Source organism: Gekko japonicus, unplaced genomic scaffold, assembly GCF_001447785.1.
Source record: "Gekko japonicus isolate JY-2015 unplaced genomic scaffold, Gekko_japonicus_V1.1 scaffold182, whole genome shotgun sequence".
NCBI classification, from domain to species: domain Eukaryota; kingdom Metazoa; phylum Chordata; class Lepidosauria; order Squamata; family Gekkonidae; genus Gekko; species Gekko japonicus.
This window is the reverse complement of record NW_015173128.1, coordinates 177,461-202,509: the sequence shown is the minus strand read 5'-3', so window position 1 is coordinate 202,509 and position 25,049 is coordinate 177,461. Positions and strand designations below refer to the sequence as shown.

The 25,049-nt window shown below is 48.9% G+C and overlaps 1 protein-coding gene and 1 non-coding gene across 4 annotated transcripts in view; both read left to right on the top strand.

The window, feature by feature from the left end:
* The window catches only part of GIT1 (G protein-coupled receptor kinase interacting ArfGAP 1), a 67,735-nt gene that overhangs the window by 21,343 nt on the left and 21,343 nt on the right, over window positions 1-25,049 (top strand). For all 3 annotated transcript variants that reach the window (XM_015422038.1, XM_015422037.1, XM_015422036.1), the window contains exons 4-10: window positions 7,773-7,878; window positions 9,983-10,069; window positions 11,815-11,945; window positions 12,346-12,440; window positions 16,168-16,210; window positions 19,124-19,172; window positions 20,881-20,953. In XM_015422038.1, the coding sequence (XP_015277524.1) occupies window positions 7,773-7,878; window positions 9,983-10,069; window positions 11,815-11,945; window positions 12,346-12,440; window positions 16,168-16,210; window positions 19,124-19,172; window positions 20,881-20,953 (584 nt within the window). The remainder of the gene's footprint in view (window positions 1-7,772; window positions 7,879-9,982; window positions 10,070-11,814; window positions 11,946-12,345; window positions 12,441-16,167; window positions 16,211-19,123; window positions 19,173-20,880; window positions 20,954-25,049) is intronic.
* Window positions 174-245, top strand: TRNAA-UGC. The gene has a single exon. It is a non-coding gene; the product is annotated as a tRNA-Ala (tRNA).

Here is a 25,049-nt window from a genome sequence, read left to right as displayed (position 1 = left end):
TATTGCAAACGTTTGCAGAAGCTGAAGTTGCAAGTTGTCTTCCCAAAAGCAGAAACCTTCAGCTGTATGGAGCTTTTGTAACTCTGGGAGAGAAATTGAAGGTTTCCAAGCAAAGTTACTTGAGAGTTGGGATGTTCTTTGCATTTTCTCAACCGTTGCTTCAATGAGCGAGTGGGGCTGTGGCTCAGTGGCAGAGCATCTGCTCTGCATGCAGAAGGTCCCAGGTTCAATCCCTGGCATCTCCAGTTCAAAGATCTGGTATTAGGTGATGTGAAAGACCTCTTCCTGAGACCCTGGAGAGCAGCTACCAATCTGAGTAGACAATACTAACCTTGATGGATCAAGGGTCTGATTCAGTATAAGGCAGACTCATCTGCTCAAGTGTATAGGTGACCCTCAAGTTATTTCTGAACAGTGTCATGAACATTGCAAGTGGGGATACTGTAATGAAAAGTGCAAAATTAAACTCTGCAAGCTCTAAGCGCCGTAATTCTTCAAAAGCAATAGGCACTGCAGGAATTTTCAGTGAAATGATGAGATGGTGCTTTAATTAAGGAAATGCCTAGATATTTCTGGGGAAACGGCTAAGACACCAGGCTGGATTTCCGAAAGGGCTCTGGTACATTTTCTTGTTCATAAACAGGATGTGAGAACTTTATTTGAATAGACACCAAGCTGGAGGAAGCAGGTTGCAAAAGTATTCTTCATCCTTCACACAAAGGTGGGACTGTGAATTGTGTTGCCAAAATAGTAATGCTCTTTGTAAAAGAAGGCAGTTTTGGAAGACGCCAGGCAGTTAGCGGGAGGAAACTGGTCAAGGAAAGGGTTTGTCATTTTTCTACAGAAAGATGAGAAATTCAATCACTAATAAGCAGTGTTCCCTCTAAGCTGAGGTAGTGTGAGCTAGCTGATAGTTTTTTAGCCTCAGCTCAGGAAGGGATGGCTCCAGAGATAGTTTTTTAGCCTCTGCTCAGGAAGGGATGGCTCCAGAGCAAACTAATTTATGCAGTCGCCAAACCACTCGCTCACATCTTTAATGTCGGTAGCTCAAAAAGTGTGCGGACTCTAATCTGGGAGACCCGGGTTTGATTCCCCACTCCTCCACTTGCAGCTGCTGGATGACCTTGGGCAAGCCATAGTTCTGACAAGAGCTGTCCTTGAAAGGGCAGTTCTTGCAAGAGCTCTCTCAGCCCCACCTACCTCACAGGGTGTCTGTTGTGGGGAGGGGAAGGGAAAGGAGTTTGTAAGCCGCTCTGAGACTCCGAGTGAAGGGCGGGGTATAAATCCAATCTTTTCTCCTTCTCCTTCTCCTTCTTCTTCCTCACAAGACTCCACAGCTTAGAGCAGTGATGGCGAACCTTTTAGAGACTGAGTGCCCAATCTGTGACCCAAAACCCACTTATTTATCACAAAGTGCCAACACGGCAATTTAACCTGAATAGTGAGGTTTTACTTTAGAAAAAACAACATACATTAACTTAAGATGATCCAAACAAAGTAAGGAAAGCAATCCCAAATGCTTTCATTTACTTAAAATTATTTGGCAGAGAATTTGACACTTTAATGACGGTCTGGGCCTGTCTGGGGCGATGGTATGCGTGCCAACAGAGAGGGCCCTGAGTGCCACCTCTGGCCCCCGTGCCAGAGGTTCGCCACCACTGGCTTAGAGGGATCATTGCTAATAAGGATAGCCTTGAGAAGCTTTCTTTTCTACAGACGGCTGTACCTCTGGGTGAATCCTGGTAAGCATACAGTATGCGATCTATCTGAGGAAAATAAGGAGTTGCCAAATGTTGTAATTACTGGACAGAAACTCCCGTGACCTCTGAAGAACCTGAAAGTGTGAGGAATTGATGAGCTTCCATCAGAGTTCTCCCAAGACTGTTTAGGTGATTGGGTAGCTGAAGATCCTGAGCAGCACTGTTACTGAATTTCATGGACACCCTGCTTCAGTTCAGAAACCCCAGTTTTCGACTTGGGTTCTCCCTACTTGGGATGGCCATGCTAGCAACATTCAACAGAAATAGCATTAAAGATGATGCCTCTTTTATGCGCTAAAAGAGGTATGTAAAGAACAAACAAATTGGCCTGGTTGGAAGGGAGAAGACTCATGCCAACAATGTCTGAAAACAAATAGAAACAAAATCCATTCCCTGTCCTGAGGCAACAATTGCATGTAGAGATAAGAAATTCCAGATTACCGGAATAAGGCCAGTATGGAGAGACCTGTGCAAAAGGATTCCTCTGAAAAGATTTCTCTTAAGAGCCAAGATTGCTGCATTAGCCAATTGTGTAACGGATAATTGCAAATATATTCATTATGATGGGTCAGCCTTTGTTTCTGGAAGGTTCTGTCTGGAGCTTCAGAGAGGTTATTGGGAAGGGTATATCTGCTACACCGTACTATGTTAGGATCAATGGTTGAAAGAAAAGGCATTGGATTGTCTCGAATGCCTGTTCCCATTTTGAAAACATGAAAGGTTTTGGTGTTGACAGTAATTTCTAAACTGTATTAAACCTGCATCCCATACTTCATGAGTTACTCTGAAATTTTACCACACGTTACTTAAATGTTACATATTGAATCTTTTGCATGCATGACTAATACTAAACTAATGAGGACAGGAATTGTTGGTGATCAACCACAACTGAAAACCAGACTGTAGGCAGATAATAGCAGACTACATTTAAGCCAAAAGAATGTGCACACTTACATTAGGTGTATTGCAAGGTATATGGATATGAAATAAATGTTTTTTTAAAAAATAAAATTTATGGGCCACCTTCTGTCTTGTGCAGCTCAAGATGACTTGCAATATAAATAAAACGATCAAAAGCAAAATTAAAACAATATAAATAAAACAATTATAAAAACACATGAAAGGTCTGTTTAAAAACACCAGCCAATAAATAATAACTAAATCAGTCAAATGCATTCCTAAATAAGTCTTCAACTGCCTCCTAAAGATTGACAGTTTTCTCAACTTCCTAGGGAAGTTGTTCCATAATCGTGGGGCGGCCACCAAAAAGGCCTTCTCTCGTATGCCCACCAAACAAGCGTCTTTGGTTGATGGGAGAATCAGGATGGCATCTTAATTCCCAGTCATGAATGTATGGAGAAGACGCTCCTTTAGATATCCCAGTCCCAAGCCATGTGGGGCTTTAGAGGACAAGATGAACACCTTGAACTGGGCTTGGGAGCAGATTTGTAGCCAGTGTAATCGCTGTATTATTGGGGTCATATGCTCCCAATTGCTGGCCTCAACCAGCATTCTAATTACAGCATTCTGCACTTCCTGTAGCTTCTGAACACTCTTCAAGGGTAGCTCCAAGTAGAGTGTGTTGTAGTAGTCCAGTCTAGATGTAACTAAGACATGAATCACTGTGGCTAAATTTGTCTGAACCAGTAACATTGTATTGTTAGTGTTAAATTATAGATGCTTGGGGGGGAAAGAGCTACAAACTTGCCTTTCTGATGGCGCATCTAATTTTATATACTCTTGATTAGTGTTGAAAAAATACAGATTTTGTAGATGGCAAAATTGCTGCTTTAAAAATGAATGTTTTATCCTGGTTCATATACATTTTACATTGTGATGTAAATACATCCATATGCGGTTGTGATATTGATGCCATAGCAGAATAAGTTTGCAAAATTATTTTGGGAAGCGGTGAGGGAATTCTTCCAGAGTGGCTACTCCAACGTTTTAGCCACTTTGAAAAAGGGAAGACATGATCCTTGTTTGACGTCATTCTGTATTGCTTTGAGAACAGTCATAAACACACCGTGGAGGAATTAAAGGTTGAAGAACCCCGTTGGTTATTGGAACAAAAAGAAAAATAAATGTACAGCTCAGTTATCTCCCAGTGGCGTCCTAAAGGTCAAACATGAAAGTTGTGTTAATTTTTTCTATCAACGTTGACATCTCTAATTTAATAAAATATGGCTAGGGTAGAGGTCATGATTAGAGTATGCCAATTCCTTTGCTCAAATCAATGAAAAAATAGGAAACGGGGAAAATCTCCCCAGATTCAGTATTTCCAATTAAGCTTTTGTGTTGGTCTGTCGATGGAATCTTATGGTGAAACCTCTTCTGACATGCTTGGGAGCTATAGACAAGAAGCTCTTTTCTGTCTCAAAGATTTCAACAACCAAGATGTCACTTTTAATTATCACAATTTTAAATCCGCAAGGGGAAAGCGCTTGTACTCTGGAATCCTTCTGGATTAGCATCTTTGCAAAGGGATGAACAGCGTCACTCAGCAATGATTGTCTGTCTCGATTTAATGTGCTGCTTTGTGTTGTTGGCATCTTGCAAAAGAGGCACAGCTTAGAAATGATGGTGGGGCTGGGGTCTCTCTCCCCACCTACTGCTGACACTTCTGCATTTGGTGGAAATGCAGTTACATGTTCTGGATCTTTCCTGTGCCTGACAAATCATGCACCAACCGTAATCCTTTTTTCATATATGAACTTTCATTATTTTTTCCAAAACGACGAAGCAAAGAATATGCATTGTCCAAGATGAAAAAAAGAGAGAGAGTTACGATTAATAAAAGCAAAATTCCAGAAGAAGTAGTTGATTTTTGATAGGGGACTCCTAGACAAAATTAGACCCTTCTGTCATTGTAGAAGAGAGTAAGAGACTTGCTCTTTGTAAGGTTGCATTGTTAGTGTCCTACTGGGATATTTGAATATGCAAATAAGATTTTTCTGTGAGAATTAAATCTGTAAATTGGAACTTGCTGATTACATGAGAAATCTCAGTGTCCCTTCAGTAACCTCATCTAGGAGGGCAAGTGGTTGTTGTTATGATTATGATTATTATTATTATTTTTAAAATTTATCGATTAAATTTATGAATCGCCCCATCCCTGCTATTGTAGGGCTCTGGGTGTTGTTGTTGTTCGGTCACTCAGTCGAGTCCGACTCTTCGCGACCCCATGGACCAGATCCCGCCAGGCCTTCCTGTCTTCCGCCATCCTCTGAAGTTTGCTCAAGTTCATGTTCGTTGCATCTATGACACTGGGGAATTTCACATTACCCAGTTTCACCCGGTTTCAAGCCGGTAATGATCCGTTTTGAAGTGAACTGGTATAGGGCTGCCATTTCACACATGGCTTTCCCCTTCCGGTAAAGAGCTGGATCTGAAGTGGTTTGCCATTTCAGACTGCACCGCTTTTTCCTACTTTTCCCCTGCCATTTTTCACCTGTGCGGGCGATCTCCAGCTTTTTTTTTTTTATGTTCGCTTTAGAGCGCTATAGCAGTATAACAAAACACTCCATGCATTCCAATGGGATTGATATAATGCTATTCCGTTATAGCGCTATAACGCTATAAAGCAAACGTTAAAAAAAAGCCGGAGATCGCCCGCGTGGGCGAAAAACGGCGGGAAAAAGCGCATTGGAACCGGGAGAGGAAACTGAGGAGTACTTGGAAGCAGTTGACAGGTAAAACGCTTCAGCCCCATTTCCTAAACGGGACAGAAGCGATTGTGTATGAAATGACAAATATATTCCAGAAGGGAACCGGTTCTCAAACGGTTCTGTCTGAAAAGACAGACCAGAAACCGTTTGGGAACCATTCCTCTTCCGGAATATATCGCCTGTCTGAAATTCCTCACTGTCTCTTCTTTGACCTTCAGTCTTTCCCAGCATCAGGGTCTTCTCCAGTGAGTGCTCCCTTCTCATTGGGTGGCCAAAGTATTTGAGCTTCAGTTTCATTATCTGGCCTTCCAGGGAACAGTCAGGGTTTTGATCTTCTTGCAGTCCAAGGGACTCTCAAGAGTCTTCTCCAGCACCATAGTTCAAAAGAATCTATTCTTTGGCGCTCTGGGTGGTGTACATAGTATTAAAAACAGTAATCAAATAAAACAATTGAACATATTACGTTACCTTAAAAAGCAAATGGCGAATAATGATCCTTAGCAGGGGTCATTTCCTGCGGGAGCGCACAGGAGCGGAGCTCCGGCAGTAAGGAGCCCAGGGGGTGGGCACATGCAACAAGCACCCCCTTGCTCCCAGCAGCCCTCAGTTGGGCCACGAGGAACAAGAAGCAGCCAGGTAAATTGCAGAGCCCCCCCGCCCTCAGCCAGCCTTCAGGTACAAGCTCTCCCTCCTCTGTGAGGGCAGATCTGCACATCCCGCCCCCCAATAGCTAGCAATCCAAAACAGTCCAGTGGAGCCTGAGCGGTGGTTGTTGCCTTCTGACACACTTCCGGTGATGTCAGGGGGTGTGGCATATGCAAATGAGTTATGCCAATGAGTTGTGCTAATGAGCTCCTGCACCTCTTTTTCTACGACCTGACCCCTGATCCTTAGAGTTAATTCTTCCCGTATTACAGACCGCCGGCCGTTTGTTTTAGGGGGGGGGGGGGGGGGAAGAGGTCAAAACAAGCATGGGAAACTGAGGAGAGTGCCAGCTGAGGTAAAAACCGTCGCTGTCCTCCACTAAAAAGCCTGGTGTTCCACCTCTGCCTTGCAGGCTCTGTGGAACTGCATAAGGTCCTGCAGGGTCCTGATGGCATGTGGCAGAGAGTTCCACCAGGTTGGGGCCAGGATCGAAAAGGCCCTGGCCCTGGTCGAGGCCAGCCGGATATCTTCAGGGCCGGGGGAACACCAGCGTGTTTGTTGTCCAAGGAGCACAATGCCCTTCCAGGGGCTTAATGGAGGAGATGTTCCCCTAGATACGCTGGTCCCTGACCGTTGGGAAAGTAGGATCCCACAGCTAAACTGGCAAGGGTTGTTCGGAATGAGTTTGTCACCGGAAGTGTGTCCTAAGGCCGCACACCCTGCCCCCAACGGTCCCGGCCGCCGCCGCTGGCCTTGCAGCTCCACTGCCGAGCCCCATGAGGGGCCCGGCGGTGGACCTGCGATGCCAGCGGGAGTGTGAGGAAGCCCCGCGAAGGCCCTCCCTGGCCCCAGGCAGGCAGGGGTGGGGAGAGGCAGGGAGGAAGCAACTTACCCTCCCTCTTCTCCTGCCTCCTCCTGGCTGAATGAGGGCGGGAAGCGGGATGGCCGGAAGCAGGGGGCGGGGCTTCGTCATGTGCCCCGCCCCCCGTACGTCACCCGGGGGAACTGCGATCCCCCGCGATCCCCCCCGAAATGACCTCTGGTTTGAGGCCTCCCCATTAACACCTTTTGAAAGAGGCATGAGTCACTTTCAGTAGCTTGTTATGGAGGAGAGGGGTGTGACTCAAGCAGTGGAGCCTCTGCTTGGGCTGCAGGAGGGCCCCCGGGTTCAGTCCCTGACGTCTCCAGTTGAAAGGATCAGGTGATGTGACAGACTTCCACCTGAGATCCTGGGAAGCGGCTGCCAGTCTGAGTAGACAAGACCGACTTTGATAGACCAGTGGCCTGACTCCGTAGAAGGCAGCTTCACGTGTCGTGCGTTTTGGGTTAATTTTGTTGTCTTTCGCTTGCCCCCAAATGAAATCATTTATAATTTCGTGTGCATGCGTATATTGTTTTACTGAACATTGAAGCTATGGATTTGACGCTCTCGAGGCCAGGGTGGCTGTTCCACGGGAGAATCTTGCAATGGGAGAAACAGCCCCGGGAAGCCGATGGCTCAGGGGTGATAGAGTAAACTTCCTCCAGTAAATGAGAGATGCCAGTGCCTCTGTGCATGTGCAGAGTGGCCAGCCCATACCATTCTGGGATTTTGAGGAAGGGAGATGTTGCCTGGAAGGAAAGGTTGCTTCTAACATACTGTTGGAAGGGGTGGGGGGTCCATCCTGCCCTTCTTTGACCGTACTTTATCACATCGCAGCCCTACCAAGTCAGAATTCATCCGTGCCAAATACCAGATGCTGGCCTTTGTCCACAAACTTCCGTGCCGGGACGACGATGGAGTGACTGCCAAGGACCTCAGCAAGGTAGGGCCGTGTTGTGCCTGCGTGTGCCTGGCGAGGAATGTGAAGTGATGCCTTCAGGTATGGGGAGGAGTGCACCTGTTGCATCCCAGGACTCCAGCCCGAGGCTTCAGAATAAGAAATAGGTCCAAGGCCCCGACATGGATACCTTTGATGATGGCATCCCATTTTCAAGTGCCACCAAGTGCCAGAGACTGTTTTCAGATTCTTCCGTATCAGGGTGTAGAGGTTGTGTTCCCGGGGACCTTCCCAGCCTTACCATGGGGCGGCCTCAAGCAATGCTCCCTCTAAGCTGTGGAGTCTTGTGAGCAAAAATTCTACTTTGTGAGCTACCGGCAGTAAAGTTGTGAGTGAGCAATTTGGCTACTGCATCAATTACTTTGCTCTGGAGCCCTCCCTTCCTGGGCAAAGACAAAAACGTGTGAGCCGGAGGCTAAAAAACCGTGAGCTAGCTCACACTAACTCGGCTTAGGGGGAACACTGGCCTCAAGTAGGACACCTCCTTGTGGGGTCTTAACCCCCCCCCCCTGCTCCCGCTGTTTTGACAGAGCCATGAGGAGATCCCGGACGGTTCGGAATGAGGGGCCGCCTGGCCGCCAGCTAGCCAGAAATATTTTAATCTCTAGGGTGTTTAATGTTGTTAACGCTTCGAGGAAGCCAACCAAATACCTGTGTGTTGTGTGCAGGGCTTTTTTTTTTGTAGCAGGAACTCCTTTGCACACGCCTAATGCACACGCCTAATGTAGCCAATCCTCCAAGAGCTCACAGAGCTCTTCTTACAGGGCTCTTGGAGGATTGGCTACATTAGGGGATGTGTCACCCAGGGCTCTTTTTGTAGCAGGAACTCCTTTACATATTAGGCGACACCCCCCCTAATGTAGCCAATCCTCCAAGAGCTTACAGAGCTCTTCTTACAGGGGCTACTGTAAGCTCTTGGAGGATTGGCTACATTAGGGGTATGTCGCTTAATATGCAAATGAGTTCCTGCTACAAAAAGGGCCCTGGAGTGCTTTTGTTCATCCTCCACATACCTACCGGGCATTTGTTGGTAGATTCTGGTATTGTGAGGGAGGGCGAAGAACTGCTCCCCCGCCCCACACGTTGCCTTGGGCCAGTCATTGCCTCAGCCGGGGTGGTGGTGAAAGTCTCTTCAACCAGCAAGGATCAAAGCATGAGACGAGAGGCTCCACATTTAGTCGGTTTCGCCCCCAGTTGTCCATATCAGCCACATCGGCTTATTTCGACCTCTGTTCTCAGCTTGTCCTCCTTCACAGGGTAGTTGTGCGACTAAAATGGAGGAGCGGAGAACCAGTGGTCCCTCTAAGCTGCGGAGTCTTGTGAGCAAAAATCCTACTGTGTGAGCTACTGGTATTAAAGTTGTGAGCGGGCGGTTTGGCTGCTGCATAAATTAGTCTGCTCCGGAGCCATCCTTCCTGAGCGGAGACAAAACTGTGTGAGCCGGAGGCTAGAAAACGGTGAGCCGGCTCACACTAACTCAGCTTAGAGGGAACACTGCAGAGAACCCTGTATCGCCCCATGGGGAATGAGCAGAATTAATATGGGACAGATCATCTATATATCTAATAGCGAAAGGCGCCCCCTGCGTGCGAATACCTAAATCCGCGCATTGGGGGCACCTGGGGGGGAGGGAGATTTTTGTGCACACTTGGGGCAGTCCCCAGGTGTGCACAAAAAATCTAAAAACCTGAAAAAAATACCGGGGGGATACTTAAATTCCCCCAAAAGTGATAGAGCGTCCCCTGCGCATGCGCAGGGAACGCTCTGCGAACTCCCTCGCCGCCGCCGCTTGGGGGGGGAAGAGAGCAGCAAGGCCCGAGCAGCAAGCCGCTCAGGCCTCACTTCAAAGCCGGGGGAGGGAGGGAAAGGGGGGAGTCACCCCCCGGCGAGTATCGCTGGTCCTGCCCCTTGTTTCTGATTCTAATGTAAAAGAGCAAGTGTGTAGCCTCTGTGACATTTTCTGCACTGGTTTTTGAGTAGAGCCCTCAGTCGACTGTTGCCTGGCCCGGCCTGGGTGGGTGGAGTGGGGGATCCAGCTGCTCTGTTTTTTCCTGTTCCCTGACCTCTGCCTCTGTCTGTCTTCCCACAGCAGTTGCATTCAAGTGTCCGGACAGGAAACCTGGAGACCTGTTTGCGCCTGCTTTCTCTGGGGGCCCAAGCCAACTTCTTCCACCCGGTGAGACCCTGTGTGGCCAAGGCTGAGTTTGAACCAGGGCTCAGCCACAGTTTATACTGCCCACCCTTCCTCCCAGAAACTATTCTGTTAAATGTGGAAAAGAAATATCTTTTTTTAATAATATATTTTATTAATTTTAAACTTTTAAAAACACAATAAACAATAAATCTTGAAACAACACTACAATAAAATACAGAAACGTTAATTTTCAAGTTTTAACGTATCTGAAACAAAGATTGAGTGAAGTCTGTTATATACTTAAGATGTCTTCTGGTATTTCTTTTTGCAATTGTAAAAAGTCCAATATTGGCGACCAAACAAAATACCGCATTTTATAGTTTTCATAAGATACATTATTTATAGACCAAGTAATTTTGTCCATTAAATATAGTTGCCATATATTTTTAAACTAATTACCGTATTTTCCGGTGTATAAGATGACTTTTTAACCCAGGGAAATCTTCTCAGAAATGGGGGGTCGCCTTATACGCCGGCAAATACGGTACTCATAGAGAAATTATTTTCTGCTTTCCAATGTTGCGCTATAATAAGTTTTGCAGCATGTAATAATAATGCTATTCTAATATTATTTAACTAAGATATCTGTAAATTTCTTCTAACATTTAGTAAAATTACTTCAGGTTCAAAAGGTAAAGTTACTTGCGTAATATGTTCAGTATTTGTAGAAAAGAAATATCATTTGCCTTGAAAGTGCAGAAGCTTTACGGCAGTATCCCCAGCCCTCCATGTTTCCTGGTTAAAGGAAAAATGCCGTTCAAACAAATCACAAAGATGATATGACTCCAGTGGTAACAAGAGAAAGAAGGTTTTACTTGCAAAGATGGAGCACTTCTTACATGACATACTCATGTAGATACCTTTAACTTCCTGTGAACAGATTAACTTCAAAAAGGTTAACTTGCTACAGCTCCAAGCCTAGATAAGAGAGGGAAGTAGGGAGGTCCCGTATAAGATAGAACACAGAAGGCCAGCAACAGCCAAAGAGGCTCAGCATCTAACCCAGGGGTGTGAAACTCATTTGTTATGAGGGCCGGATCTGACATAAATGAGACTTTGTTGGGCCGGGCCACATGCGTCATAAAATGTAATGCCAGGTAGCGGAGATATAAACTTTGTAAAGGAGACAAACACAAAGGGTTTTTTTTTAACTTAAAATAAAAACATGCTTAAAATATCAGCACTCTTGCAATATTTTGTTTAACAGTGTCTGATAACTGACACCTCTTGCTCTGAATTATTGCATGAAAATGTCTGTGTTGTTGCAATCCTGAGTATGCAGTTCAGGTGTGTATCTATAAGCTGCAAACCTATGATGACACAGCAGCAGCAGAACTGGAAGAAGAAGCAGAAGACAGCCAGTTCCACTGTGGGCCTGGGGGGCTGAAAGGCGCCCCCCGGGGGGGGGGGGGTGATGTGGCCCCCGGGCCGCATGTTTGACACCTCTGATCTAACCATTGAGAGGGTGGGGCCAACTGCCAAGTGTACCGAGTGAAAGAGAACTCTCTTAACCCTTTCCCTCCACTCAGAGTGCCAGTATCCAACAAAAACTGGGACCCGATGCGGGTAACAACGATCAACCAATACATTATAAAAACCATTTTTTATACCCTAAAACAGCTAGCAATAACTGATCTTAAAATGTTTTAATGTTTGGGCTCAGGCTTGGTGAGAGTTCTTCCCAAGTACATCCGTGTGGTGTGAGAACAAATGTCCTGCTTTTGTAGGAGAAAGGGACCACTCCCCTGCATGTGGCGGCCAAAGCCGGGCAGATCCTTCAGGCCGAGTTGCTCGTGGTCTATGGAGCCGACCCCGGGGCCCCCGATGTGAATGGCCGCACCCCCATCGACTATGCCAGGTGAGGATCGGCGCTGCTTGCTTCTGGAATGCCTACTTCTGGAATGCCATGTGCTCTATCCGAATTGGGGAATAAACATGTGCTTTTGAACGTTTCAAAACTGGTTGCTTTGTGTCAGCGACGGTAGCTGGCTTTCTTTGTATGCCGGGGACTTCTTGAATTCCGTCTTGGTGTCATGGTGATATAGAGATCTCTTTGAGCTTCTTTAGGATAAAGTGTTTCATTAAATAAAGATCAGGCTGGTGCGAAAACTCAAGAGATTGATGGAGATGGGAGGGGGCTTTTGTCACCATCTTTTGGTGAGACAGAACTCCATTCAGTATGGGATTGGGGCTTGCTTACAGTAATGGGAAGACAAGATGTTTTCTTCCTGCTTGACCTTTGACCTCCCTCCCTGCAGGCAGGCGTCCCAGCACGAGCTGGCGGAGAGGCTGGTGGAATGTCAGTATGAGCTTACGGACAGGCTGGCCTTCTACCTCTGTGGGCGCAAGCCAGGTAAGGGAGCCCTGTGTCAGACCGGGGGAGACCGGGTTTCGGTACCAAGGGCTGAGCCCCGCCACGATCACCCCGAACCAGCCCCATCCCGTTGGTTCATTTCGCTCACCGTGTTTTCCAGCCGTCGCCAAGTAAACAGCCATTTCAGTTTTGCTTTCGTGTCGCTGTGAGAAACAAACATGAGAATCTTTGGATCCGGCACCGTTTTCTCTCTTTCCTTTGCACCAGTTTTTTCCCCTGCAGAAAACGAGAGTTTGCATTTCAGTGTTGTCGTTGCAGTAAAAATAGTGGGAGAGACAGAAACAGGATTGATTGATGGCAACGAAACCGAGGGAGACTGCAACGGAGGAGGAGGGCGAGAGAAAATGAAAACTGCCAAGTCAATCCTGCTCTCAAGCCAGGGGGAAGGGCGTGTTGAGCTGCCGTGTCAGGGGGGGTCAGGGCCTAAAGGAGTTTCCCTGACCTGGATTGCCCAGGAGAGCCCGATCCTCAGCAGGGTCAGCCCTAGTCAGTATTTGGATGGGAGATCGGCAAGGAAGTCCAGGGTCGCTATGCAGATGCAGGCAACCCACCTCTGAACATCTCTGGCCTTGAAAACCCTATGGGGCTACCATGAGTCAGCTGCAACTTGACTGCAGGGGGAAATGGGTTAAAGGGCTTACCTGGTACTGAATCGGACAATTAGTCTCTCTGGCTCCGTTTGGTCTGCTGAGACCAGCGGTGAGGTCTTTCCTCCATGAAATTGCTGAGCGGTCGGGTTAGAACGGATAAAAGGAAGTACTTCTTCACCCAAAGAGTGATTAACACTTGGAATTCACTGCCACAGGAAGTGGTGGTGGCTACAAGCATGGACAGCTTCAAAAGGGAATTAGATAAGCATATGGAGCAGAGGTCCATCAGTGGCTACTAGCCACAAGGTATAGATAGGGACTCTGGGGCAAGTGATTCTCTGTCTTCTTGGTGCTTGGGGGGGTCAACAGTGGGATGGCTTCTAATGTCCTGGCCCCACTGGTGGACCTCCTGATGGCACCTGGTATTTCTGGCCACGATGTGATACAGAGTGTTGGACTGGATGGGCCTTTGGCCTGATCCAACATTGGCATCTCTTATGTTCTTATGTTCTTATGTTCCTGCTGCCTGACATCCTTTCAGTGGAGCTGTCGGGTCAAGTCGAGTTGGGAGAGTTCTAGTGATGGGCAGCAAGGTGGCAGATTGTTGAGCAACCCAAATTTGATATGATGGGGGACCCCTGCCAAGGCCTCCCATGACAGCGGGGCATTCCACGAGGGCAGCCTGAATTGGCTGAAAAGCCCCCGGGAAGCGGTCCGAATCTGTTTCAAGGTGCTGGTACCAGTGTTCCCTCTAAGCTGAGTTAGCGTGAGCTAGCTCACAGATTTTTAGCCTCCAGCTCACACGTTTTTGTCTTAGCTCAGGAAGGAGGGCTCCAGAGCAAACTAATTTATGCAGCAGCCAAATTGCTGGCTCACTACTTTAATGCCAGTAGCTCAAAAAGTAGAATTTTTGCTCCCAAGACTCCACAGCTTAGAGGAAGCATTGGCTGGTACTTACCTTTAAAGCCCTATATGGCCAGGGTCTGACGTACCTGCGGGACCGCCTTTCCCCATACATACCCCAGAGAGCACTACGGTCTGGGGTCCAACATCGTCTGGTGATTCCAGGCCCCAGAGAGGCCAGACTTGTGGCAGCCAGGGCCTTTTCAGTGGCGGCTCCTACCTGGTGGAATGAGCTCCCGGAGGAGATCAGGGCCCTGCGGGACCTCTCACAGTTCTGCAGGGCCTGCAAGACGGAGCTCTTCCGCCAGGCTTTTAATTAGGAGTCGCCACTACGACCACCAACAACCATCCTGTGGTAACAACAGGGCAACGGGATGGCCCAATATAAGACCACTACAGTACCATGATGGATCGGTGCTGCCGAAATGGGCTCTGGGTTAACACCTACAAGCCATCTTGACTAAAATAAGAATATCATGGAGCCCTTTGTGAATGTTAATTGGTTGTTTTTATTCTGATTTTAATGTTTTAAATTTGGCACTTGGTGCCCTTGTTGTGAGCCGCCCTGAGCCCGCATGCGGGGAGGGCGGGATAAACATGTGATAAATGCAGTGAAATGAAGGGGGTCTGGGATTCATTGGCGTAAGTGGGCCATCGTGAGTGAGGTGCACCTCACCTGTAGTTGCTCTTTTGGAGCTGACTCCCTGGCGTTCAACTTCTCTCTTCTTGTTCTCCAGCAAGGCGATTGGAATGACACAGAGTATTTTAAGGGCTAGTGCCTCGTAGGTGAATTTCTTCCTTTTGTGGGGGGGTGGGGTGTATTTTTGCATTTTGTGTGTGCGCGTGCGCGCACCTGTCAGAACCCACAGCCAACAACGGAGTACACGCTTTCAAGAAAGGTTATACTTTTATTGAAGAGCTGTAGATGCATTACATCTGTCGTGGCTCAAGTGGTTAAGACGCTGAACTGCAGGCTGTGGAAGGTCAGTAGTTCAGCAGTTCGAGACCCGGGTGCCGCAAGACGGAGTGAGCTCCCGTCTATTTCCAGCTCCTGCTAACCTAGCAGTTCGAAATCAAGAAATTGCAAGTAGATAAATAGGTACCACTTCGGTGGGAAGGTAACAGCGTTCCGTGCGCCTCGGTGTTTAGTCATGCCGGCCACATGACCACGGAAACGTCTTTGGACAGCGCTGGCTCTTTGGCTTTGAAACGGAGATGAGCACCGCAACCCTAGAGACGGATTCGACTGGCTTTCGAGCAAGGGAACCGTTACCTTTGCCTTTAGATGCATTAACATAGTCACTGTTAAGAATGGCAGTTGTCCCTTGGACATAATAAGATATAGGGCATTCGTATGCATACACACCCCTCTGCGCTGGCCAATTAGGCACCCTCCCGCGCGCGGGCTAAAGCCAGCAAACTGTTTCTAGGCGAAGCTGGGAACGGTCCGGCTCCCACGGCTGCCTGGAAAGGCAGACAACACACACTCCCACCTGCACATCGTTCTAGATAAGCATTCCGGTGCAAAGCATAGACAGAAATGCGAAAGCTATTTACACAGACTCTGAGCATCCCAACCCCCATGGCAGTATAGCTTACAGCACCTGTGCCTGAGAGTCATGGTGACCTCTGGGCACGGAGGATGTTCAGAGAGGTGGCTTGATAGCCTGCCTTTGCCTCCCGGCCCTGGTATTCCTTGGAGGTCTCCCATCCAAATACTTGCCAGGGTCGGCCCTGCTTAGCTTCCGAGATCTGACGAGATCGGGCTTGCCTGGGCTACCCAGGTCAGGGACCTCGTAGGTGAATTTCACTTGGTTTTTGTCGGCTCAGAGAGTCGATGAGAGTTCCGTGGCTGTTCACAGTCATTCATCTTGACCAAAACAAAAATCACCTTGCATTTATGTTGAATGTATGTTATTTCCTTCATTGATAACCTGCTTTTCTTGCTGAGACTAGAGGCGGATTATAAACATTTTAAAAAAGCACTTTGATCAGACAGCAAGGGCCTCCAAGGAATAATGCAGTAGGGCTGGGATTATGGAACTGGAAAAGCCGTGGAAACGCTTTTTTAACTGCTGCAGTGCACAGAGAGATTGTTTTGAGGGAGCAGTCCTGGGTAACGAAGGGTTACCGTTGGAGAGGAACGGGACATCAGTGGGGGGGGCGGAGTCTCAGAGCTGGATCTCTGAGTGGCTCTCGTCTTTCCATTGCAGATCACAAGAATGGGCATTACATCATTCCGCAGATGGCAGACAGGTGAGACCCCGCCTCCCCTCCCCAAGTCTGATCTCTTGCAATTCACTGGAAATAAAGGCTGCCACCTTGTGGACATCTTGGGTGTCACACATATTCCTGTTCAGATTCTTTTAAGAATTACTAAGGGGTGCACACAAGTATTGGTATTTTCTTTTTATTGGGCAGGGGCACTCTGGGGAATAGCTGTATCAGAACTTAAAAATAAGTAATTATTTCTATCCTGCCTTCTCCCAAGCAAAATGGAAAAGCAAATACTCGGTTGGTTTTCTCTTCCACTGGGTAATAGCTTTGAATTGTGAACTGGTCCATGGTCTGTATGATAGCTGAAAAGGCACCAGTGATGTCGTTTCGGAAGCGTCCTGATTGGTTTCCATTTAAATTGAGAAATAAAGATCTGCACCAGTCATGGGAGACGACGATTATTATTATATATTTAATTGTGGGATTTATTTAATAAAAACTAGGGCCAAGGCCAATGGTGCAAAATCAGGTAAAAATATGTACTTTGTTACTCATTTAAAATTCCAGAAATTCCTTATGCGTTTCGCCAACAGGCTTCGTCAGGGGAACGATCTTGCTGGAGTTCTTCAAAAAGGTTAAAACCAGATCTTTTACTGAGAGCCAGTTTGATGTAGTGGTTAAGTGCGCGGGCTCTAATCTGGGAGAACCGGGTTTGATTCCCCACTCCTCCACTCGCACCTGGCTGGATGGCCTTGGGCAAGCCGTAGTTCTGATAAGAGCTGTTCTTGAAAAAGAGCCGTTTCTGTTAGAGCTCTCTCAGCCCCACCTACCTCACAGGGTGTCTGTTGTGGGGAGGGGAAGGGAAAGGAGTTTGTAAGCCGCTCTGAGACTCCCTTGGGTAGTGAAGGGCAGGGCATCAATCCAATCTCCTCTCCTCTTCTTCTTTTTGAAGAACTGCCACGAGACAAACAGATGCCCCGATGAAGCCTGTTGGCGAAACGCATAGGGAATTTTGGGAATTTAGTTTTTGTCTTCCATTTAAATCGGTCTCTTGGGCTCAAGGGCCCTTCCTCAGACACCGGATCCTTTCCCTCTAGCTCAGCATCGTGGGCCTTCGGCAGGGATAGTTCTTTCCCAACCCCTCATACCGAGAATCTTCACCAGGAGGGGGTGGGGGTGCCACCTGAGACCTGCCTGCCTGCCCAGCTACTGTTCAGCCAGTGAGCTGTGAGCCGGTGAAGCATCAGAGAATCGTAGAACCACAGAATTGGAAGGGGCCATCTAGCACAACCCCCTGCTCAATGCAGGATCCTCCTAGAGCAGTGGTGGCGAACCTATGGCACGGGGGCCAGAGGTGGCACTCAGAGCCCTCTCTGTGGGCACACGTGCCATTGCCCCAGCCAGGCCCAGACCATCATTAAAGTGTCGAACTCTCTGCCAAATAATTTTAAGTAAATGAAAGCATTTGGGATTGCTTTCCTTACTTTGTTTGGATTATCTTAAGTTAATGTAGGAGTTGTTTTTTCTAAAGTAGAACCTCAGTATTCAGGTTAAATTGCCGCGTTGGCACTTTGCGATAAATAAGTGGGTTTTGGGTCGCAGCTTGGGCACTCGGTCTCCAAAAGGTTCGCCATCACTGCCCTAGAGCATCCCTGACAAGTGTTTGTCCGGCAGCTGCTTGAAGACTGCCAGGGACGCTGGCTTTTCCAGAGTCTGCTGAGATTGGGGTTGACGGGCAGCAGCTCCTCAGGGAAAGGGCATTCTGAGCCCCTGAGATCTTCTTCAGAGGAAGGCGGCTGGGGACCACTTTCCAAGCCTGTATTGCGTCTTTGAGGCCTCGGCCTCCCCTCTCTCTGCCTGCCCCTGGGCAGCCACGTGCCTTGGGTTTATCTCCCTTGTCACCCCGGAGTCGGCTTCCAGAGCGGCTCACGGGAATCACAGCCACACATGACCCATTCAAATTAAATCCAGCCTCTTCCTGAACGCTCCGCCGAATGAGAGTCGGGCCTGACGGAGACCGGGGCCTTCTCTCCTCCGGCTTTCTCTCTGGCTCTGTCGATGGCCCGTTGAAGGCGCAAAGGGCATGACGGGAGGGAGGAATACCCAGAGGCTTCTTGCCCTCCTTCTGATGGCCTCTCAGGTTAGGGAAGGCCGGGGGCTTCCAGGCAAGAGTGGTGGGCGTTGGCAGGTGAAGCTCCCGCCTGGGCCTCTTGCCAAGCAAGGGTGAGCCAAAAGAATGCCACGCAGGGTGGGGGGGGCGTTGGCTTCCTTCTTCAGCAGCCCCTGAACCTCAGGGGAGGGAGTGCGCGTTTAGGGGTGCGGCGCGGCCCTTGCTGCTGGTGCGCGGATCGGTGTCTTTAACACCCTCCCTTATCCTCTTCTTCTCCCGCTGCCTTCTTGGAGTTCAGAGTGCGTCCAAAGTGCATGTCCCAAAGGTACTGACTGTCTGCCTTGTCATGAATGGACCCCCCCGTTGGTGCATGCAGAAGATCATCTGCATTTTTGTGCGTCGGGGTTGGTTCAGGGTGGGTGGAGCAGAGGAATGGCTGGCGGACTGAGGAATGCCTCGCTCGCCAGGGGCTACTTCGCGCTCCTCCTGAACTTCTGTACCCCCAACGGGAAAGTCCCCAAGTCCCTGCTTTTTTGTCAGTGCTTAGAGTAGACGGTTACATCTTGGCACCAAAGCGTCGAAGCTCCCTGGATGTGTTTTTGTGTGCATAATTCCCCTCCTTCCTTGCTAGCACTGGTGCCCTGGTCGGGGTGGGATTCCCTTTTTACTTTCCTGCTCTGATCTGCCTTTTCCGCGGCTTCCGAGTCTGCCGCCCAGTAGGGTTCCCTGCCGATCTGTGGATACCTTGCAGGGTGACGAGAAGCCCTCTTTGCAGATGACTTATTATGGGATAGGGATGAAGTGACCTTTCTCTCTGTCTCTCCGTCTTCCCATTTTGCTAGCCTGGACCTCTCTGAATTGGCAAAGGCAGCCAAGAAGAAGTTGCAAGCGGTAAGATGGAGAGGGGCGGGGGGGGGGGAGACGGGCCTTCGGGTTTGGTTGTATGGATGGGGGAGGTCCTTGGCCTGGTGTGCTCCTCTTCTGCTGGGGTAGGGGATCTGTCATCTTCAGCAGCCCCCAGGAACTTAAGAGCCCTCCCCAGCTGCAAACTGTTTTTGTTTGTGGGGCAAGAATTGTGTGCAGGAGAAGGGGGGTGATCGAAGCACCCTCAACTGAAGCGATCCAGTCCCGGGAAAGCTTCCTCGCATAAGGAGGGAGAAATTGCGCAGCGTCTGTTGCATTTGACCTCTTAACCCTCGTCACATGCTTTATGCATGTCTGTTGCTTTATGCAGGTTAAATGGATTTGCTGGGTTTTACATCACTGCAGCTTTTTAAAATTCTGTTCCAGCTAGCCAGTGAGGTAGGCTGAGAGCCAGTTTGGTGTAGTGGTTAAGTGCGCGGACTCTAATCTCGGAGAACTGGGTTTGATTCCCCACTCCTCCACTTGCACCTGCTGGATATGACCTTGGGCAAGCCATAGTTCTGGCACAGCTGTTCTGTCAGAGCTCTCTCAGCCCCACCGACCTCACAGGGTGTCTGTTGTGGGGAGGGGGAGGGAAAGGAGTTTGTGAGCCGCTCTGAGACTCCTTTGGGTAGTGAAGGGCGGGGTATAAATCCAATCTCCTCCACTCTCTTTCTCCTCCTCCTTCTCCTCCTTCTCCTTCTCCTTTCTCCTTCTCCTCCTTCTTCTCTTTCTCTTTCTCTTTCTCCTTCTCTTTCTCCTTCTCTTTCTCCTCCTCCTCCTCCTTCTCCTCCTCCTCTTCTTCTTCTCCTCCTTCTCCTTCTTCTTCTTGGCAGAGGACTTTTCAGGCCATTTACTCTCCCCCGCACACCCACAGGCGTACTGAACAAAGTTAGAGTCCAGTGGCACCTTTAAGACCAACAAAGTTTTATTCAAGGTTTGAGCTTTCGTGTGCACACAACGAAAATTACCTGTCCGTACATAAAGGCAGATGGAGAACAGCAATTTATTTATTTACTTATTTGGTTTGCTTCGTGTCTGCCCTCCCCGCAAGCGGGCTCAAATTAGCATGCAACATAGCGGGAGATGTTTTAACAGATGCAAAGGCCAAACTGGAATAACAAGCTAAATCTATATGGTCACCAATTACAGGGGGGAAACACAGTGGAGTGAATAAATATGTCAAAATAGGAGACTGATGTGTAAACGTATCCTTCTTAATTGTGGAATGCTAAGAGTAAGTAACTGAGACCCTCACAAGCTCATACTTTGAATAAAACTGTGTTGGTCTTAAAGCTGCCACTGGACTCAACACGGCTACCCCACCTGAATCTATCTTCATGGAAGGCTTACTGAATATCATCGATCCTTCTGGTTTCTGAGATTCCAGCAGGCGCTGCCACACCCCCTTTCAAGAATACCCCCGAGGACAAGGAACGTCTTGTCCCTTGAATGAAACCCGAGTTCTCGGGGTCCCCAGCGTTGTGCTTCGTGCCCATTTCAGCCTTTTTACAAACCGAGACGGCAGGATGAGCTCGTTCTCCTGGGTGCGAAGTCTCCAGTGCCCAAGTGATGTTTCTGGGCCCTGCGATCTGTCCGTCATGTTCTTCCGCTGAGGCACCCGGTCCTGTACCCCCCGCCCAGTAGACTGCCGTGTGGAATCACGTTCCTTTTCCTCTTGCTTCTCTCCCGATAGCTTAGCAACCGTCTCTTTGAAGAGCTGGCCATGGACGTCTACGATGAGGTGGACCGTCGGGAAAACGATGCAGGTGACCGAGCGTGTGTGTGTGTTGGGGGATGAGATGGGGGGGGGGCTGTGAAAGAGTCTTTTGGGCCCTGGCAGCCGGTGGGCTGTATTCTCTGCTGGACTGCGACCTCTGGGCTCTCTCGGCTTTATGACAAGCCAGGCCTTTGCTGCCGGAGTATGCGCTCCCCCTCCCCCCAATCTGCCAATCTCTCTTTCTGTAGCTACTCGGGTGGTATTGGAGCAGCCAGAGGATAAGGCCTGTGCAGAATCTCACATAAGAGGGGAGAAATAAACCCCCAGATGGCTCCGGACTGACCCCTCCGATTCCCCAGTCCCATTGTTAAAATTGCTAGAGCAAATCCAGTTCTGCACTATGACTCACCACCTTGATATTAGGGAAATCGGGCAGGCACCAACTTTTCAATCGTTCAGCCAGGCATGTCGCTACGGTGGGGCTTTTGGGGGCTTTGCCCTCTTTCTTAAAGTCACAGCCCCACAAGAATTTCTCCTGTAAATGCTGTTTTTCTGTTTTTAAAACATTTTTAAAAGCAGAGTGGTGCTGTAGTTGACTAATTCCCACACTGAGCAAGGGGGTTGGAGTAAGTGACCTCTAGGATCCCGTCTAACTCTGTGTCAAGAAGCCAGTCTCCTTTAAGGAAGTTTTTCTGCCGAAGTGTTAACTTTCTTGACTATAGAAGTCATCACCCCCACCTGCCAGTTTGTTCTTGGAATTGTGGCTTAGGCTGGCAGAAGTGATTAACTTGCAGCAGCTGAGAACTGTCATTTAAAGTGATCCACAGGTTGCAATTTAGAGATCTATCCTGGTGACAGCTTTCTACTGGCTAAATGGCTTTTCTTTCTGCACTGAGGACTTCAGCCCCACCAGAAGAAAAATTGCCCCACAAGCCACAAAATCCTGTCTATGGGTCTGCACTCGGCCCATGGCTGATTCAGGCAGTACACTCCAGAGCCTTTCTGCAGTCTTGCAGAGTACCATGGGTGCATGTGCCCTTGTTGGGGAGACCGGCCCTCCTTAGCAGACAGCTGCCCCCAGAGAGTCCCCCCCCTCCTGGATTTCTGTGCTGACGGGCTGGCCTCCTGGTCCATTCCTTCCCGGCAGACATGCACACTCACCTCACCCTCGAACTCCTGCTTAGCTCTTGTGGCTGGCTTCTGAGATCTCTCCGGGCATGATCTTCCAAGCCTGTGATCCAAGTCAGGAGGACTAGAAACTTGCTGAGGATGTTGCCTTCTGGGCCCAGCACTGAATTCTGCCATTGCTGCTTGGGTTCTGGGTTCTAATTCCCCAAGCTGTGCCTAAAAAGACAAAGATGTCATGTGGGCTTCTTTTTAAGAGGGGGCTATGTTTGGAGGGGGTGGAGGAGCCCCCAGAAACTCTTCATTTCGGGGTGGGGAGGAGAAGCTGAACTTATCTTGTGCTCGAGTTAGGCTGGTTGGGAAGGAAGAATCACGGGCTGACGTTCTTAAACTTTTCCGGCTCTGATTCAAGCTGATCTTGAGTGAGTGTTTGTATTTCGAGGGTCGGTGCGGCCCTCCCCCCCTCCTTTCTCAGTCCCAGTACGATGTAGCTGCCAGCCCCCAGTGGGCCCTGCCGGGGTAGGGGGAGAGACATAACCTCGGAAGCTTGGTGCCTTGCGGTATTTTTCCTCTCCTGCCAGCAGGGTAACCACTAGGGAGGAACTGCCTTTCTTTCCCATCCTCCCAGGGGCGGATGAAGGCTCACCGGTGCCCTCAGCACTGACCAATCTCGGTGCCCCCCTCCTTTCCACACTGACCCCAGTCCATTTTAGTTGTTGACTTGTCTGACCAGATAGACAATGCAGGTTGCAGCAATACAAAAATTTATTCATATGATAACACAATATACTGTACAAACTAAGCCAAGCTTGGGCTACATAAAGCTCTTTTCACCCTTTCCCCAACTTTGTGGTGCCCCCTTTGGCCCGGGTGCCCTAAACGTGTGCTTAGTCTGCTTAGTGGTTGATCCACCCCTGCGTCCTCCCAAGGACAGCCTTTGGCTGCAGGGGCCAGTCTCAAGGCCTGCCCCGGGCTCATGGCAAAGAGGATCCGTTTGTTTTGCTCAAAGCGGCCTCTCTTCATCCCAGAAGCAGTTCTGGTTTTTAAAGCAATAACACCAATGTTAGATTCACGTCCAGGAGCGCCTTAGAGACCAACAAGATTTTGGAGGGATGATCTTTCGAGAGTCAGAGCTCGAGAAAGCTCAAGGCCCCCCCCCCCCATTGTTGGTCTCTAAGGAGATACTGGCTTTGACTCTCGAACGTTCATGCCCCCTGTGACGACCCCTTAGCTGGGGAGGCCTGGTTTCACCTCAAAGTGTTCTTTTTATTTTGTTCAACTGGGTAGGTTAGGCTGCCACCAGGAAATTTTAGGCTTTCCAAACTTTTATACTTTCTTTTGGCTATCACTGGGTAGGTAGGTCGAGGTTTTAGGCTTTCATGAGGGTCTATGTGTTTCATGAGAAATTATTTCTTTCAGAGCTGGCAGACTTAAATAAAAGAAGATTTATTGAAGCAGTTCATAGATTAAAGTGTAGAACAATGTAACCAGTAATGTGAATAATTTTAACACTTTCGTTGTGTCTCCCACAAGATCTGCTCCCTTTCTTACAGGGATTTTTCAAGTAACTTTGTAACTCATTACTCAGGGTCATATACGTTTCCTATTTCACTCCAGTCTGTCACTCAGATTTTTTATTTTTCTCTGTAACTTTACTTTCTTGTTTCCTTATACATTCAACTTTTCTTCATACACAGAACTTAACTCTTGTATCACACACAATACTGTCTCTCTCTCAGACTTCCGAACTAACTACTTAACTCCTTAACTGTCTTCATCAACTGTCACCCTTCAGTTTATCAAAACCTCAAACTGTCACTCCTGATAGACATACATATTCATCCACACAGCATCACTTCCAAAACCCCTCCCCCTCTCTGTCACTCACCAATCACACCACACTTGCTTCTTCAAGCACTCTAGACTATCACATGCAACCAAACTTTTAAAGAGACACACACCCATAAACAAGGAATCGTTACACCCCCAAAATCTTGTTGGTCCCCCAAAAACTCTGCTTTGACTCTCGAAAGTTCATGCCCCCAAAATCTTGTTGGTCTCTAAGGTGATACTGGCTTTGACTCTCAAAAGTTCATGCCCCCGAAATCTTGTTGGTCCCCCAAAAACTCTGCTTTGACTCTCAAACGTTCATGCCCCCAAAATCTTGTTAGTCTCTAAGGTGATACTGGCTTTGACTCCCGAAAGCGCATTCCCCGAAAATGTTGTCGGTCTCTAAGGTGCTTTTGGATTCAAATGTAACTCTTCTGGTGTGGACCAACACAGCGACCCTCTAAAGCAAAAATTGTCATGGCCACTTGAAAAATGGAGTGGTCATGATGATGCTGTGGCTAGGGGGTTGGATGGACTGGAAGGTCGAGGGCCCTGGGTGTAAATTCCCAGTAGGCCGTGAAGCTCAGAGGCTGACTTTGGGCCTGTTGCTCGCTCTCCTTGGCCTACCTTGCAGGGTTCGTGTGAGCCTAAAAGCGGCTGTGGCAGAACCACACTCAGAGCCGCGTGGAAACGGGCAGAGATGACAACCCAGGAGGGCAGGAGGAGTGAGAACCCCTTTGGCCGTAAAATCCTCAGTTGTGAAATCTCAGGGGAAGGGCCGAGCGAGGCGTCCTCCCTATTGTTTTGGGACGCTTTCTCGGGCCCTGCAGCGGAATGTGCCACTGAGTCCTGGCCCAGGGTGGTGAATTCATCTGGCTTGGCCAGGGCCCAGCGAGGCAGGGCCCAGCTGAGTCATGGCCCGGAGCTCCTGTCGGGCGGGGCGGGGTGCCAGGGCGGAATGGCCTGGGCGCATGCATGCCAGCCGTAGTAAGTGGGGGGTTTAGGAGTGGGGGGGGATTGTTCTGTGCCAGCTTGCCAAGACCAGCCTCGGAGTCCCCCAAGGGAGGGAGAAGAGGGGCTGTGGTTCTACAGGAACGCAGCCGCTTCCCTCCCTCTCCCGCCCCCCCCCCCAAGCGGGCCCCGCTCCCCATCCCTTCCCTTCGTTCCTGGCCGACCGCATCCCGCCTCCG